This window comes from Tamandua tetradactyla, chromosome 7 (genome assembly GCF_023851605.1).
Source record: "Tamandua tetradactyla isolate mTamTet1 chromosome 7, mTamTet1.pri, whole genome shotgun sequence".
Taxonomy (NCBI): Eukaryota; Metazoa; Chordata; class Mammalia; order Pilosa; family Myrmecophagidae; genus Tamandua; species Tamandua tetradactyla.
The window spans coordinates 118,366,387-118,384,978 of NC_135333.1; the positions used below are offsets into that span (position 1 = coordinate 118,366,387).

The following is an 18,592-nucleotide window of genomic DNA, read 5'->3' on the forward strand; positions in this document are numbered from 1 at the left end:
ACTATTTTTTTTTTTATATTTGAACATTTAATCATCTTCAATGTCTCTAGGCATTCCTGAAATATACCATCTCAGACTTTATCTTCTGTCTTTCCTTCTGGTTTCATATGTGCCCCCAGCCCTTCTTCCTTTATCATACTCAAATTCAGCTTCATTTAGTACTTATATTATTTTGCTACAATCAGGTAATTTTGTGCTATCCATTTCTGAATTTTTACAGTCAGTGCTGTTACACAATCTGTATACCTTTTCTGTACCAATTACCCAATCTCTACTCTATTTCTATCTCCTGATAATCTGTGCTCTTAACTTCTATTCTCCAAGTTCACACATTGATGTTAGTATATATTGGTGAGATCGTACAGTATTTGTCCCCTTGTTTCTGGCTAATTTCACTCAGCATAACGTCTTCAAGGTCCATCCACATTGTTGCATGCTTCATGACTTTATTCTGTCTTAGGGCTGCTTAATATTTCATTGTGTGTATATACCACAGCTTGTTTAGCCATTCATCCATTTGACTTTGGATGAACATTTGGATTCTTTCCATCTCATGGCAATTATAAATAATGCTACTATAAACATTGGTTGTCAAATGTCCATATGTGTCCTTGCCCTCATGTCCTCTGAATATAATTCTTGTAATGGGATTGCTGGATCATATGGTAATTCTATACCTAGCTTCCTAAAGAACTGCCAAACTGCCTTCCAGAGTGGTTGCACCATTTTACATTTCCATCACCAGTGGATGAGTGTTCCTGTTTCTCCACATGCTCTCCAACACCTGTTGTTTTCTGTTCTTTTGATAATGGCCATTCCAGTGTGCATCACATGATATCCCATTGTGGTTTTGATTTGCATTTCCCTAATAGCCAGTGAAGTTGAGCATCTTTTCATGTGCCTTTTAGCCATTTGTATTTCCACTTATGAATACTGTCTGTTCATTTCTTTTGCCCATTTTTAATTGGATTGTTTGTCTTTTTGCTGTTGAGTTGAAGAATCTCTTTATATATTCTGGATACTTAACCCTTATCTGATATGAAGTTTCCACATATTGTCTCCCATTATGTAAACTGCCTTTTTGCTTTCTTGATAAAGTTCTTTGATGCATAAAAGTGTTTAATTTTGAGGAGTTCTCATTTATCTATTTCTTTCTTCCATCCTTGTGCTTTCGGTGTAAGGTCTAGGAAACCCCCTCTTATTACAAGTCTTATAAGATATTTCCTTATTTTTCCTTCTAAAAGTTTTATGAGTTTATCTCAAATGTTCGGATCTTTGATCTATTTTGAGTTAATTTTTTTATAGGGTGTGAGATATGGATCTTCTTTCAGTCTTTTGCATATGGATATCCAGTTCTGCAAGCACCATTTATTGAAAAGGCTGCTCTGTCCCAGGTGGGTTGACTTGATGACCTTATCAAAGATCAATTATCCATAGATGAAAGGGTCTACAACTGAACACTCTATTTGATTCCTTTAGTCAGTATACCTATATTTATGCCAGTACCATGCAATTTTGACAACTGTAGCTTCATAAAGTCAGGTAGTGTGAGGCCTCCCACTTTATTTTTCTTTCTCAAGATATTTTAGCTATTTGGGCATCCTTCTCTTCCAAGTAAATTTGGCGATTGGCTTTTCTTTTTCTGCAAAATAAGTTCTTGAGATTTTAATTGGTATTGCATTGAATCTATATATCAATTTGGGTAGAATTGGCATCTTAACTGTATTTAATCTCCAATCCATGGAATCATATGCCTTTCCATTTATTTAGGTCCTCTATGATTTCTTTTAGCAATTTCTTGCAGTTTTCTGTGTACGGGTTTTCTGTATTCTTAGTTAAATTTATTCCTAAATATTTGATTCTTTTGTTTGCTATTGTAAATGGATTTTTTTTCTTGATTTCCTTTTCAGATTGCTCATTACTAGTGTACAGAAACACTACTGATTTTTGGGTGCTGATCTTGTACTTTGCCACTTTGCTGTACTCATTTATTAGCTCTAGAAGATTTGCTGTAATTTTTTTTTGGATTTTCAACATACAGTATCATAGCATCTGCCAATCGTGAGAGTTTTACTTCTTACTTTCCAATTTGGATGCCTTTTATTATTTTTTTTATTGTCTAATTGCTCTGGCTAACACTTCCAGCATAATGTTGAATAACAATGGTGGTAGTGGGCATCCTTGTCTTGTTCCTGATCTTAGAGGAGAGATTCCAATATTTCCCCATTGAGGATGATGTTAGCTATGGGTTCCACATATATTCCCTTTATTATGTTGAGGAGGGTCCCTTCTATTCCAATCCTTTGAAGTGTTTTCATTGAGAAGGGATGTTGAATTTTGTCAAATGCCTTTTCTGCATCATTTGAGATGGCATGTTTTTTTTTTCCACATGGGCAGGCACTGGGAATCAAACCCGGGTCCTTTGGCGTGGCAGGTGAGAACTCTGCCTGCTGAGCCATAGTGGCCCGCCCATGTGTTTTTGATATAGTATATTACATTAATGGATTTTCTAATGTTGTATCAGCCTTGCATATCTGGAATAAATCCCACTTGATCATGGTGTATAATTCTTTTAATGTGGTGCTGGATTTGATTTGCCAATATTTATTAAGGATTTTTGCATCTATATTTATTAGAAAGATTGGTCTGTAATTTTCTTTTCTTGTAGTATGTTTGTCTGGCTGGCTTTGGTGTTAAGGTGGTGTGGGCTTCATAGAATGAGTTAGGTAGCTTTCCCTCTCTTCAATTTTTTTGAAAAGTTTGAGCAGTTTGAGTACTAATTCTTTCTTTTATGCTTGTTAGAATTCTCATGTGAAGCCATCTGGTCCTGGACTTTTGTTTTTTTTTTGAGCTTCTGGAAGACTGATTCAATTTCTTTACTTATGATTAGTTTAATGAGGAAATGTACTAAAGCATCTATTTTTGAGGTACACTGGCTCTTCTGCCATCTATGATTTTCTCTGAATTATTTATTTTACATATTACATATTTTGAGCTAGAAATTTCAATTTTTATGGATGCTTTCTATTTTTTTGCTGTTATTTTTGAATGTTCCCATACTATAACAGTGTTATAACCTATGTTTCTTTTTAAATATACTTGTAGCAATGCTTTAGTGCACTTGTCTATTGATTCCAAATCTGAGTCACGTCATAATTGTTTCCTATGAACTGCCTTCTGCTGGCTAAATGTCACATTAGCTTGCTTCTTTGCATATAAGTCATATTTGATGATATGCTGAAAATAGTCAATTTATAATTTCTTTGATGATAGTTTTTTTTTTTCAGGTTGCTATGCAACTTATTTGTGCATCTGTTTGATATTTTTGAGACCATTATTGAACTTTTATAGGTAGGTTTAAAATACTTATCATATTTCAGGGCTATAGTAACCTTACCATAGGGGGCAGAGTTTCTGAATTAAATAATCGTGGTGCCCAGAAACCTCTCTCCACTCTGATCAGAAATTCTATGACCCTGAACTTCAAGAATCTTTCTCTTTTTTTTTTTTTAATGATGAGCTAGGAGTATTCAAAATTAAAATCAAAGTTTAACACAGGTGCTTTTCTGCAACTCTTTTTTTTGCATACATAAGAAGGACATGTAGCCTAAAAAATCTGTTGCTTAAGTCATGATAATGCTATTGTGGATGATATCTGGGTCATATTTTAGGAGTGCTAAAACACATTTCTTATCAGTTGAATATTAGCTTTCTCATAGGTTTTACGATTGGTATATTTGGGGTATAGTGAATATTGAGGTCAATAATTTGGTGAATGTGATGCCAATTTTCAGGATTTTTAGATTGATAGCGATTAAGGAATATTGGAAAAATATGGAATAGGTAATTGCAATGTTGAGGGCATTCTAATGTGAACCATCCAATGCCCTGAAAATATCTTGAACAACCAAGTTAAATATTTGCAATGACTGTCAATGTTTTCCATGAACATGATGGTTAACTAGAGTTTGAAGTGAAATTTATTCCAGGAATTAATCTTGACTATTTAAAGAAATACCTCAAATTCACCTAGGCTTCCATAGTTAATGTATGAATTATTTATTGCCTTTATTTTCTTTAAAATTTGGTTTAAAATTTAGCATGACTTGTTAAGATATCAATAGGTCTGCTGGGAATTCTTTAGCAACAAGAATACCTTTCTGCCTTTTTAGGTATTTTGTGTTTGTGGCCAGACTTCTATTAGGACAATGACATTTTTTTTTTATCTCATAAAATTTTGCTCCTTTCCCGTTCTTTAAAGAATTCTTCAGGAGTATGACTGCATAGATTCTAAACAGTCATTTGGTAATTGTGTGGAAGCTAGCGAGGTGGGGTTCATTTATTGGTTAGTTACATTAGGGTATCCATGTTGGGGGAATATAGAATGACCTTTTCATCATTCTGGCCCAGGGGATGTTATTCCCTCCGAGAAGCTCTCTCTGACTGCCCTAGTTAAAGGATTCCATATGCCAGTCCCTTTCTGGGAATTTTTCCCCCTTTATTCTACTTATATTTCGATATCATCTTTCTTCACTCACAGAATTCAATCTGTATGTGTTTGCACATCTGTTTTGGAAGAAATGCTTCTTTCTCCACATGTATTACTTTCCTTTCCTACTACCGCAGTCAAAATTTACAAGTAACTTAGTTGAAACAGTGCAATTTTATTCTCCTAAATTGTAGAAGTCAGTAAGTTCTAGAACTCCGATGTATAAAATCAAGAGGTTGGAAATGCTGCATTCTTTCTGGACTAGTAAGAATCGCTGCTCTTGCATTTTTCAATTTCTAGAGACCATTTATATTTCTTGTCTTGTGGTTCCTTCCTTGCATCTCTCCAGCCTCTTGCTTCCATTATCACATTTCTACTGCTCACTTGATCCTCTTTCCTCCCTCTTTAAGAATCCTTTTATTTTTAAGAATTCTTTTTATTACATTGGGCCAAACTGGATAATCAAGGATAATCTTTTCATTTTAAGATCCATAACTTTATTATATCTGCCAAGGGCATTTTTGTCATTTAAGGTAACATATTCACAGGAAGTAGGTTTGAGGGAGTAAAACAATTTTAGGGGGGCATTACTGAGCCCACTACATTTGAGTGGATTGTCCCAGAGAGACATAATTATGCAGAGATACACTGTGCTGTAGGTACTAATGGGTAGAGTTTATAATAGCTCAGTCCTAGTTGAATTGGTCTAAATAATTTACAGAGATTGGAACAATTAATATACTAACTCTAATAATTTTGTTTGATGACTGTTAAGCTTTCAATGGAGAAACTCAATGTCACTTCTCCATCATCCCATGTATTTCTTAGAAATACTAAAACTATGTTTCTTCAACATTCTAATAAATAAATTATGGTGTTTGTTTCAAAAAACATGAATTTTCAGAACTCTAGATAGCATTTGATCAGTGTCTTCACAGAAAGATTTAATGGGCTGCCAGTGGAGAGATAAGGCATATCAGACACCTCACATCAAGATTTTCCTTAAGGGGGCTTTATTATTTTCTTTTTAAGGGTGGTTGACTCCCTTTGTTCACAATGTGTTAAATAGTTTGGCGTCTTTTTCTCACCATTCATTCAGGAAGGTTTCAGATCGGAGTGATCAATGTAAATATGTTCATTTAATTACTTAACTTCCAGACAATTAATTCTGCTGAACTAAAGAACATTATTTTGGGAAGGGTAACCATTACAAATATCAACAAAGAGGTTTTGTCAGCTTGGGACTATGATTAAGAATGGTGTCAGTGAATCATATGTGAGAAGTTGGAAATATAATTAAAATAAAATCCTCAGTGTATGAAAATCAAAAGCCAGGATAAGTCAGTGATCTGAGAACCTAGATCATATTGATGAAAGGAGCCTATTTCAAAAATCATCCTCAGGACCCATTAGGGAGAGCATATAGTTAAGGCCTAATTGAAGGGACATCAGTGGCTATGGGCAGTCCAATATTTTCTATGGCTCTTTCATCTCTTAAAACTAATTGCTGGGTGGGCCACCGTGGCTCAGCAGGCAGAATTCTTGCCTGCCATGCCAGAGACGCCGGTTCGATTCCTCGTGCCTGCCCATGCAAAACAACAGCAAACTAATTGCTAAAAGACAGTGGCTTTTTAAATCCTGTTATTATGATTTCCTTGGGCCTTCCCTGGGAAAGTGTATACTTATGATTAATATTCATGTGTTCAATTTGTGTAGCAATTTTCATAGATATTTCTACTTATAGCTACTTCTGAGGAGTGGGTACATATGTTTTTTTTTTTTTTTTTTTTTAAAGGAAAGACAGAGAGAAGGAAGGAAGGATAGAAGGAAGGAAGGAAGGAAGAAAGGGAAACATCTTTAAACTTTTTCTTGTTTTATTGTATTCTGTTTCTCCGTTTTTGTTACATGGGCTGGGGCCGGGAATCGAACCGAGGTCCTCCGGCATAGCAGGCAAGCACTTTGCCCGCTGAGCCACCGCGGCCCGCCCAGTACATATGCTTTTGACCTTACTTTTTTAAACCAACCTTCTGCTCTTTTTTGTTCTATATTTAAGTACAAGTTATATTTTTGTAAATATATATTAAATACAAAGTATATTCTAATAAAATAAATATCTTTCCATTATCTCTGCATATGAAGACTTATATTAAATGCAATACTATATTTTTGGTGATTTTTTTCTTTTAGAAATCACATAATTTTTCTGTTTTCATGAATTAATCTGTAACTGCTTACTTATAACTGATAAGTAATCACACACTTTACCAATGGTAAAATGTGTGTCACTGAAATGTCACATGCTATAAAATCTCAGGCTATGGATTCTGATAAAAATGGAATTGCATCCTGACTTTACCTCTTACTGGCATTATCTCACTTGAACTTGAATTTGGTTATTTGTAAAATAAAGATTAGATAAAATAGTGGCAAGAGCTATACTCAGCGTCATAACAATGCCAAGAGGAGCATTATTAAAAAGATTATTGCACTCGGGCTTCTGGGGTTCGCAGTCCCCGGACCCTGGCTATGAGTGGGCGATTCAGCTCATTCCTTGGCCTGCTGAGTGGACGTGAGCGCCGGGGCCGGGCTCGCAGTTTGCACGCAGGGAGCGGGGCCAGCGCTCGCCGACGCCAGGTGGATTCTGAGAAGGCGTGTTCTGGGTTTTCTCTCCCGGTGCAGCTCCATCCCCGTGGACTGTATGGAAACCAGCGACCCTGGTCTGAGGCCCTCCTTCCTCGTGAGATGTAGGGCACTGCATGAAGATTACAGGTTTCAAAGAAAAAGTGCAGCCGACATTGCTGAACAGGGTCCAGTTGCTGCCACTCTTCTTGGGTGAAGTCCACAGCCACATCCATGAATGACACTGACCCCTGTAATGGCACCATGATTGCAGTTGGGTGACGTGGAAGAGACATATGGGACAAGACCTTTTCCAAGCTCACTGCTTTAGGTTCAGGAACGCCTATGTTCCAGGCTTCTCTGGCCTGGGGAGCTGGAGATGATCATGTTGGAGAGGACCCAACTGCTGATGAGAATCATCCAGAGTGACAGAAGTGGTTCCCGCCCAATCCAGACTAATCCATGTGTGTAACTTTTCCAGCCCACAATGCTCAAAGCCAGTCTCAGAGAGGAACGATAAGTCTTCTAGAAGCCCTGCCCATAGACCACCAAGCCATGACTGGAACTACCCTGATAGGGTCCTAGGAGTCTAAAAATTCTTCTACTGCATTGCTCTGCCTTCCTGAATGATAATAATTACCTTGTTTACATCTTAGAAAAGCAAGCCTAGTTTCATTTACTCCAGTGTATCCCTGTTTAGTTTATCAATAGTGAGTGTAAAGTGGGTAAAAACACAACAAATGACTTTCAAGTCACTCTGGAGGAGAAATGTGGAGAAGAAAGTCAATTCAGGAAAGAAAAGGAAACAAATAATGAGTGTATTATAAAGAAAAACACAGAAGATAAAAATAATGAGACTACATATAACTTTTAAATAGGATAGATGTAAAGTTTAGTAAAAGCTCTATTTTAAATCAAGTGCATGCTCTTTACCAAAAGCATACTTTTTCTAAATACTATTGTTGCATTCACCCTTTATTTTACAGAGCTTTATATAAAATTAAGATTATTTTATTTGTGCTTTCCCACTATTCTAAGGAATCTTCCTGAGAAGGAATATTTAATTCTGTTAGGAAACCTAGTGTCTAGGGAGTGCTCTTATTTGTGAATGATAAATGAACAATTACTTAATAAGAATGTTAACTGAAGGGAAGGAAGACTTATTTGAGATCAAAAAAGTGAAATGGTTCACTTAAGATCTTATATATTAAAAGTCATTACCAATGCAAGAGAGTGAGACAACAGAACATAAAATAGTAGTCTAAGAAGGATGTGCACATAACTTGTAGTAGTTAGGTTCAAGCGTCAACCTGGCCAGGTTGATGGTCATCTATGGCTGATTACATGTGTGGGAGGCTAAGGGGAGTGCCTTCTGCAATGAGTGAGGCTTAAAAGGAGAAGTCAGAAAAGTGATACAGCTCAACAGCCCAACTCAGCTCAGCGCAGCACAGACCCAGATGTCTGGAAGATGCTCAAAGGAACAGCCCTGGGGAAAGCCATTTGAACCCAGAAGCCAGGAGAGAAGCCCAAGAGACATTGCTTTGTACCTTCCCAAATCAGTGTATTTGTAACTAATAAATCCCTTTTATAAAAGCAAAAAAAAAAAAAAGATTATTGCTTCATGATTGAGATCTAATATTAAATATTAAAATCACTGTCCCAAGAAATTTAGTTTTCCCTGATTTTTTTATAAAGTGAAAAATAAAGGGACATTGAAAGTGCCAGGAATCCAAATGGTTTTCAAAACCTGGAACTGGATTAGACAATACGAACATTTGTTCATCCACAAAATTTATTAAGATGAACCAGTTGATTTTGTTTATTTAGTTCTATTAAGAGTTTTATTAAGGCTTAATTAAATATGAAGTTGTTTTTGAGTAATGTAATCCTGATAAAGCTTTGTTGCTAGGAAGGAAAGGAATAAAAGGTTAAAGATACCTCATAAGGACTAACGATTTTTGTGAAAATTTGACTTTTTACATAAACACATCCCACTATTTCTTTGAGAATAATGCAGTTTTTTTTATTGCATCATGGAAGGCTTGTTTTACTTGCTTGTTCCTCAGAGTGTAAATGAAGGGGTTCAGCATAGGAGCAATGGAAGTAGTTAACACTGTCACACCTTTATTAACAGCCACCGACTCCTTTGCTGAAGGTTTGACATAGATAAAGATGCAGCTGCCATAGGTGATGGAGACCATGGTCATATGGGAAGAGCAGGTAGAAAATGCTTTTTTCCTTTGCTGGGCAGAAGGGAATCCTAGAATGGTTTTGATGATGTACATGTAGGATAGAAGTACGCATACAAGGGTCATGATAAAGGTCAACACAGCACCGATTATGACCATCTGCTCTATGAGCCATGTGTCTGAGCATGAGATCTTCAGAAGGGGGTATGCATCACACACAAAATGGTCAATGACATTAGAGTCACAGAATTCCAGATTTAGGCCCATGCCAAGTGGTGGGAGTAGAATCAACAAGCCAGCCAGCCAGGAACCAAGGATGAGTCTCCTACAGACCCTATTGTTCATGATGGTCACATAATGCAGGGGTTTGCAGATGGCTACATATCGGTCATAGGACATGGTAGCAAGTATAAAAAATTCTGTAACAGCAAAGAGGTCCGTGAAAAAAATTTGGATGGCACAATCATCATATGTGATAGTCTTGTCGCCTTTTGATAAGTTGTACAAATATCTGGGAGTGCAAGCAGATGTAAATGAGATTTCTAAGAAGGAGAAAGTTCGTAGGAAAAGGTACATGGCAGTTTTAAGGTTTGAATCCATGAAGGTGAGGGAGATGATTGTCAGGTTCCCGGTTATACTCAATACATAGGTGAGAAACAGGAAGATGAAAATCAGAACCTTCAATTGTGGGTTATCACTCAGTCCCAGCAGGATAAATGTTTTTATTGTATGGTTATTCATCAATGAATCCAACTTCTGTTCAATCTACATTTATAGTTGTGAGATATTTGATATGAGGAGAGAGGTGTTAATATCAGTTTGTAACAATTAATGGCTCCCAAACTAAGCCAACAATTTCATATGCATGGCTTTACAAATTTTGTTTTAAGCAGTATCATTAGAGTAGAAGCATATTTTCTACAGTTGTGTGTTTTGGAAATATCATGGAATATTTCTTAACAAATTGGATTACTTTATTCATCTCATGGCCAACATTTTAGGAATTCTGACATCCTACCACTTTTTATTCCTAGGTTATCTGCACATCAGATTAGAATTATTCATATAGCTAGCTGTCTTAGACTCACTGCAGCTGAATCTTAAAGCTGAATCTTAAATCCAAACCTTAAACTTCTTCAACAATTTAATGTCTTTCCTTTAGTTTAGTTAGTAAGAAATTTCAAATATATGAGGATCATTTGGGCCTCCTGGTACAGGTTCTTCATATCCTATGCTTTTGATTTTGATTTTTGCATTAGTACATGGTTTAAAGTTTGTGTTTTCTCCTTTAGCAACTTTCTATGTACTCTTTCCCAACTCTTTGTCAAGTACTGTCATCAAGCATTATGCCCATTAGTAATGTTATGCAGAATATATAGAGAGTTTTAATGAGAAATTTAATTGATATAATGTTAAGTTACATTGAGTGAGATATGCAGAAGGATGTATGTCATAATCACAATTGTTTTATATTTTCCATCTCTTAACATTGAAACACACACCAGCACACTGATATCAATGTGACCAAGTGCAAAAAGAAAAACCCAGATTTATAATAGTAATCTCATTACCCAAGCTCTGCTTGCTTTCACCGTGATTTCCTTATACCAGGTCTAATATGAAATTACTAATAGTATCTTCATATACTATTGTTGAAAGATTCAGCTGGTTAGTACACACAGAACTTAGAAAAGTGCCTGTCTCATAATGTCTCATATTTGTGAGTTAACTCTTTCACTGACCTGATGTGTAATGATTTTTCTTCTGATTGTCACCACTCATTCTTCACCTAATTATAAATGCATTTTTGTTCCACCATTATCATGTAAAATTTCTGCCAAAGTTTATCAATTTTTACTCCCAAACTGTAGAAGACATTTACATGGAATGTGTACTTTTCACCAAACATTTTATCACAAAACACGTCATACATTTTTCTCTCACATTTTTTATTTCTATTACCTGAGTTACTCTTTTTGTTGCTGGTCTCTATTTTATGTTTAGAATGTTTACTTTTCACATTCTTTTCTAGTAGAGCCCTTTAACTCAATGAGTACATTTTCATAAACATTTTCTTGAACTCCTATTTGCTTAAGCTCCAAAAATTGTTGCTTTTCAGAATTTCAGGTATCTAGTAATAGATACCACATTCATGAATATTCCACACCTGCATCTTTTTCCTCTGCTTTTTATTGAAATAATCTAACTAATAGATTTGTCCAGTTATTGAACTAATCATGTACAGCGGATTATCTCTCTGAAATAATCTGTACACTGATATTCTCTGTTTATTACTTATCTATGCATCCAAACCCAAGTTGCATTTGTGATGCAGCAACTTAGTCATTGTTTTTTTTTATTTTAAACATATATTCTCATGGGAACTTGATGAACTTCTGAACTATTGGGTGGAAGAGCTTCATAGGAAACAATTCTTGCTTCTCTCTCAGGGCTAATAAATGGTAAACCATCCATAACTTACACGGTTTCAGACATGTGTACAATACTTATGAAAAAATTACTTGAAAAAATGAAATAAAATTTTCTACTCAGACCTACATTATGTCATTTTAGGATGTACTGAAAAGGAAGTTAGGGAATTTAATTATTCATCTTGCTGTATCTTACTCTAACATTGGGACTACTTTATTTCTGAAGAAAAATTTAAAGTAAAGTAAGATTTATCACAAAGATGAACTGTTCTGATTATATCCATTACCTCTGCTCCTGCCAAAAGTGATATTTGGCTTCTTCCCCTTGCCCATTTGCCAAGAAGAATAGTTTCATCCCTGATGCTTTTGATATCCTGTGCAACCTTGAGCAGATATTAAAACCATAATTAAGGAACTTTGAGGTTCTAAATTTGTGTCAATGTCTTCATAACAGATATTTTTTCTCACAGAGCACAAACTAAATATTATACTAGCCATCCAAACATTTTAAATATAGAACTATTACTTCCCCAAAAGGAAATGGTGGTATATATTTTCCTGGAGCCTCCAATTCCTTTATTTTGGGAAAAGTTTGCTATTGTCCTATTCTGCCAGGGCTGCTATGGCAAACACCACACAATGAGTTGAATTAACATATGGAATTTATTGTCTCATGGTTTTGGAGGCTAGAAGTCTGAAATCAAGTTTTCATGGGCTACGCTTTCTCCTGGAATCTGTAAGTGTTCTGGTGCTGACTTGTGGCAACCCTTGCTGTTCCTTGGCTTGCATCTCTGCCTCTGTCACATGGTGGCTGGTTATTCTTTGGCTTCCTCTGACTTACTGTGTCTTAAATTTCTCTGCCTTATACAGAGTCCAGTGACATGGACTCAGACCCATCCTGATTCAATTTGGTCTCATCTAATTAGGACCTTTGAAGAGCCTATTCACAAATGAGTCCACACCTAAACTGATAATAACACCGACAAAGGTCCTAATTACAAATGAGTTTACAACAACAGTAGCTCCAAATAAGACCTGGGCATGTTTTGTGGGGTACATGACTGAACACTTAACTATTATATTGCTTTAAAATATTTCCTCCCTGCTGAAGTGGCATTATGGTAAGCTCTGGTCATGTGTCCAATTTCCAGAATTAAGTCCCAGGTATTCAGTCACTGTGATAGAGAAAGGGCATGGACTTCCTCACGGTTTGCCTGAGAGCTGGGGTGCTCCCTTGAAATGTAGGTTCACCTCTGTCTTTTATAACAGATCATCTGGAGATGCATAAAGATGCAGCCCCCTTTCCTCACTGAATTTGCTTTTTTCTTGAAATACAGACACCAGTGCTTTCTGATGTAACTAATGTAGACTTGTTGACTTCAATAGTTTTCAGTTCTAAAAATTAATTTTTTGTGTGATCATTAACATGGTAACTATAGGAGAAACCTGACATTAAAAATCAACTGCTGGGCAGGCAATGGTGGCGTAGTGGCAGAGTTCTCGCCTGCCATGCCGGAGATCTGGGTTTGATTCCCGGTGCCTGCCCATGCCAAAGAAAGAAATCAACTGCTGAAAAGGAATTGATGTCAGTTATTTTTAATGATTTCTATTTAAATTACCAAAGGAGGTTGTAAAATTATGATATCTAATGAGATGATGTGGCATGAGACAAAGTGTCCATTTTGTTTTTATTGTAGGGCCATATTGCTTCTTAATATTCCTTGATATATTACTTCTGATGAAAGCCTACTTATTACTGCATGAAATGATCATATCCATGAATACAGTTTATCTAAGAATAATACACCATAAAAATGGCATTTCCTAAATAGCCATACTATCACTCACATTTCAGTTTTATACAATCAAGAGAAACCCATGTATCCAACACAAATATCATATTGCCTGTCAAAATAGAATATAACTCAAGTAAAAAAATTTGTCATACTTACACATGTGTCAATTAATCATAGTCTTCCCAAAGAGTTATTTAATTGAAAGAAATTGGAAGAGAGTTAGGAATTTGAAAGCGAATGTCATGTTGAAACCTTATAAACATTTCTATAGTCCCTTGTGCTTCAATCCATGTGAACACTTACAGCAGCCATTGCTGAGTTGTATTTTATACCTTCAGTCAATTGTATAAAGGGCTTGTAACTGACTTCTTTGTATGTTTAGAAGAGTAGGTCTTGTGGCCTCTCCTTGTTCTGAGAGAAGGTTTGGCAATATCAAGCTTGGTATTTCATTTATTTGACAAGTCCACAACCAAGTTAATAAATAAAAGTGTCCCTCATGACTCAGCTTCAAAAATTAATAGCAGATCATTTGTGTAATGAACGTTGGGGGAAAAAAAATCAAACTTAGCACAATAACAATGGGGACATGGCCTTTAGAGATAGGAAAAAAACAATCAAAACATTTAATAGAGAAAGGTAGGAAAAAAATAAAATTCTAATTTAAAAAACCCTAGACTTCTTACCTTTATAATTTTAAACATGTAAGGTAATTAAATATCTTACTTTTTCTTTCTCTCCTCATCAGTTTTTAATAAAATGAATTATTATATATTGCTATGATCATTGGTCAAATGAAAAAATGAGGAAGCATGCTTGCCAAAGAAAAAGGAAAATAATTTTTAAAAGTGTTAATAAATACTCTTATTTTTGAGCATATGCTTCCATACTTTCATCCTAAAAATATATACACATGTCACATGCAATATCTACAAATGCATGAATGTTAAACTAAAAAAACATACTTGTATATTGAGATAAATAGCTTGCTACATGATATTTTAAATTTAGATATATGCAAATAAATTTTTTCAATAATTGATATACTTCACTTTAATCCCAGTTAGACTTTGTCCACTCTATTAAAGCAGCATCAGTGAATAAACCAATATTATCATAAATGTATATTCTTTTGTATTTTTCATCATTTAAAAATATATTTGTATGGTTATCAAATAATTTACTTTGTTATTCACATTACAATAAATCATTTTCATTTTTAAAATTATTAAAAGCATTCAAGAAGGTTTCTTACATAAACTTTTCATTGCATATTGTCAGATTCATTGGTCGACATATAAATTGTTTGGAAAATTTGCAGACACCCATAATTGAATCACAGCCCACATGCATAAGGATTTTAGAGCTAAACCCTGCATTCTCTCTAGACATCTACTCACCGTTTGAAAACAGATTTGGCTTGCTACCAGGTCTTAGTGTGCTGAGACTGAGCATTTAACTTTGGGCCACCAAGTTACCCTGAGAACCTAGCTTCCCATCATGAACTGCATGTTTTCTGATTTCTTTGAGACTTCCCTGGGAAAGTGCATAATTATGATTAATATTCGTGTGTTCAATCTGTATAGCAATTAGCTTTTGACCTCACTTTCTTGAACAAACGTTTCTGCTCTTCTTTGCTCTATGTTAAAGTATGAGTTTTATTTCTGCAAATATAGTGTTAAATACAAAGTATATTCTAATAAAATAAACATCTCTCCATTCTCTCTATATATGAAGGCTTATATTAAAATGTTATACTGTATTTTTGGTAATTTTTTTCTTTTAGAAATCACGTACTTTTTCTGATTTCATGAATTACACTTTAACTGCTTAATTATAATTGATAATTAAGTAATCACACATTTTACCATTCTGACTTTATTCTACTGTGTCATTCCCAGTGCTGCCACCACACTGACCCTGAGACTCCGCACCTAAGTCCCTGGGATCCATAATACAACCCCTGCTCCCATCCTCCAGGGTACGCGCTCCTGAGCATCCACAGGTCAGTTTATAGTTCATCGCTCTGCTTTAGGTTCCATCTTTATTTCTGACTATTTATTTATATCTTTGCAATACTTCCAGATTCAGAAGAGTCTTTATAAAAATGTATCCAACATTTCTATGTGTTTGTACTAGTAGTATTTTTTTAATAAAAAAATACAAAAATATATTTAAAAAACAAATACAAACAAACAAACAAAAAACTATAGCTCAGATGCAGCTCCATTCAGTGTTTTAACATAATTACATTACAATTAGGTAGTATTGTGCTGTCCATTTCTGAGTTTTTGTATCCAGTCCTGTTGCACAGTCTGTATCCCTTCAGGTTCAATTACCCATTATCTTACCCTATTTCTAACTCCTGATGGTCTCTGTTACCAATGACATATTTCAAGTTTATTCTCTAATGTCGGTTCACATCAGTGGGACCATACAGTATTTGTCCTTTAGTTTTTGGGTAGTCTCACTCGGCATAATGTTCTCTAGGTCCATCCATGTTATTACATGCTTCATAAGTTTATTCTGTCTTAAAGCTGCATAATATTCCATCGTATGTATATATCACAGTTTGTTTAGCCACTCGTCTGTTGATGGACATTTTGGCTGTTTCCATCTCTTTGCAATTGTAAATCATGCTGCTATAAACTTTGGTGTGCAAATGTCCGTTTGTATCTTTGCCCTTAAGTCCTTTGAGTAGATACCTAGCAATGGTATTGCAGGGTCATATGGCAATTCTATATTCAGCTTTTTGAGGAACCGCCAAACTGCCTTCTGCAGTGGTTGCACCATTTGACATTCCCACCAACAGTGGATAAATGTGCCTCTTTCTCCACATCCTCTCCAGCACTTGTCATTTTTTGTTTTGTTGATAATGGCCATTCTGGTGGGTGTGAGGTGATATCTCATTGTGGTTTTGATTTGCATTTCTCTAATGGCCGGGGACATTGAGCATCTCTTCATGTGCCTTTTGGCCATTTGTATTTCCTCTTCTGAGAGGTGTCTGTTCAAGTCTTTTTCCCATTTTGTAATTGGGTTGGCTGTCTTTTTGTTGTTGAGTTGAACAATCTCTTTATAAATTCTGGATACTAGACCTTTATCTGATATGTCATTTCCAAATATTGTCTCCCGTTGTAGTATTTTGAGGTTATATTGATCCTCCACTTTCTCAATATTTTTGGTAGTATTCTTTTTCCAAAATGTTATTTGTGTTTGTAATTAAGCCATAATACATCTTTAATGGAGATTTTGCATAAAATTACTCCTACTACATGCATTTGAATATCTTTGTATACACATGTGAGTAATGCTACAAGGGATTTAACCCAATAATTTATTGGTCACAATAATGACTTTCATTGCATTTTAAAATATATTATGAAGTTAATTTCATTCCAAAAGTTATTTTTTAAGAATATATTTAAATGTTTTCTCAGTGAGATGCAAAACATCTATTTTGTATTTTCTTACAAACAACTATTTGTATGAGAAACCAGCATGCCAGGTTGGCTTAAGACAGTTCAAAGGAAGCTCCTTTAAATAAGTGTTGAGAATATTAATGATGCTCCACTATTGATCATTAAAACACCAACAAATTTATAAACAAGTGAAAATGTCCAGACCACATATGATAAAAATAAATCTTTTCAATTGTAATGTTTCTTTACATACCATTTTCTTTACTTAATTGAGAGCAATTTTATTCACTTGACTGAATCCTTGAAGCCTGTTTTTTCTGGCATGGGCATTGAAGACTTTCTTAATTTGATTGTTCCTCAGAGTATAAATAAAGGGGTTCAATATAGGTGAAATAGAAGAAATGAGCACTGAAACTGCTTTATATATTAATGGCTACGCCTTCCTTTGCTGTAGGATTCGTATAGATGAAAATGCACATGGCATAGGTGATGGGAACAACAATCATGTGGGAAGAACCAGTCGCAAAGGCTTTCTTCTTTTGCTGGATAGAGGGGAATCTAACATTTATCCTGTACGATGTAAGCGTAAGACAAAACTGCACAAGTAAGAGTTGTATTCAGGGACTGTACAGCATAAATTTTAACTGATGTTCCAGGATTTCTTACGGACTGGGTCTGGCTTGGCTCTGATTATTTTGCATTTCACTGAGTTACCAGAATAGGGAAGAAACACTGACTAAGGCACATGGTTTACCTGCAAGTTAGAACCCTCCTAGAGAATTCTATCTCTCATTCAATAACTATCAAGTACTTATATCAAGTCCAAATATAAAAGAGTTTTTTGTATTTTTTTCATTTTTTTTGCTGCCCTCCTACCTTCCATCCATCTTTCTCCTGATATCTCTTAATGCACACTCACTCAGAAAACTTACTCAGACTTTAAAGTTGTAGCATTATTCAATCCTCAAAATATATCTCTTTTCCCCAACTTTTTACAACTTATTAGACAATAAATGTTAACAAAACTGTAAAGTAAAACAGATATCTAGGTGTTCTCACTTTCCTTCAAATGGTAAAATGAGCAGAGAATTCTTTGAGGAGATGCAACCACTTGAATCAGTATATAACCCTCTTTGGGGTTGTGTGGATAAAGGGAATGCATTTAGTTTTCTATTCTTAGAAACTATTTTAGTAATTTTAATTTGAGTTTTTAGATATAGCTAAAGCTGCCATTGGTATTTCTTATATTAAGTTAGTTGTGCACTTTTTTATGTCTCTTATGCATAAAAACCTCTCAGCTATGACAGTTATCTACACAAGGAAAATTCTAAAAAAAAATGACATTTCGTAAATATCTGTTAAATGCATTACAAAACAAAAATTTTCTCTGAAATTCATTTTCTCCTCAGGAGAAAAATACGACCAATTCTGTAAAGGGAATTATAATCAAAGAGAAAAAAATGATCACTGGGCATTTTCATTCAAATAAGCAGAAGAAAAAGTTAATATGTTTATATGAGCCTACTGCTTATATTGAAGACCTTATCATTTCATATATTTCTTCTCTAAATACGCCCATTATATTATAGGTATTATCCACAAATGAATAAGAACACAAAACCATATGTTACAATTGGATGGAAAATATGAT

At 35.0% G+C, this 18,592-nt stretch overlaps 1 protein-coding gene and 1 pseudogene across 1 annotated transcript; both read right to left on the reverse strand.

Annotated features, from left to right (window-relative positions):
• LOC143690615 (52 kDa repressor of the inhibitor of the protein kinase pseudogene) overlaps positions 1-18,592 on the reverse strand; it is a 427,237-nt pseudogene that overhangs the window by 231,852 nt on the left and 176,793 nt on the right.
• Positions 9,103-10,038, reverse strand: LOC143642485 (olfactory receptor 6C2-like). The gene has a single exon (XM_077110948.1). It carries the CDS (start codon positions 10,036-10,038, stop codon positions 9,103-9,105), a length of 936 nt encoding a protein of 311 aa, XP_076967063.1.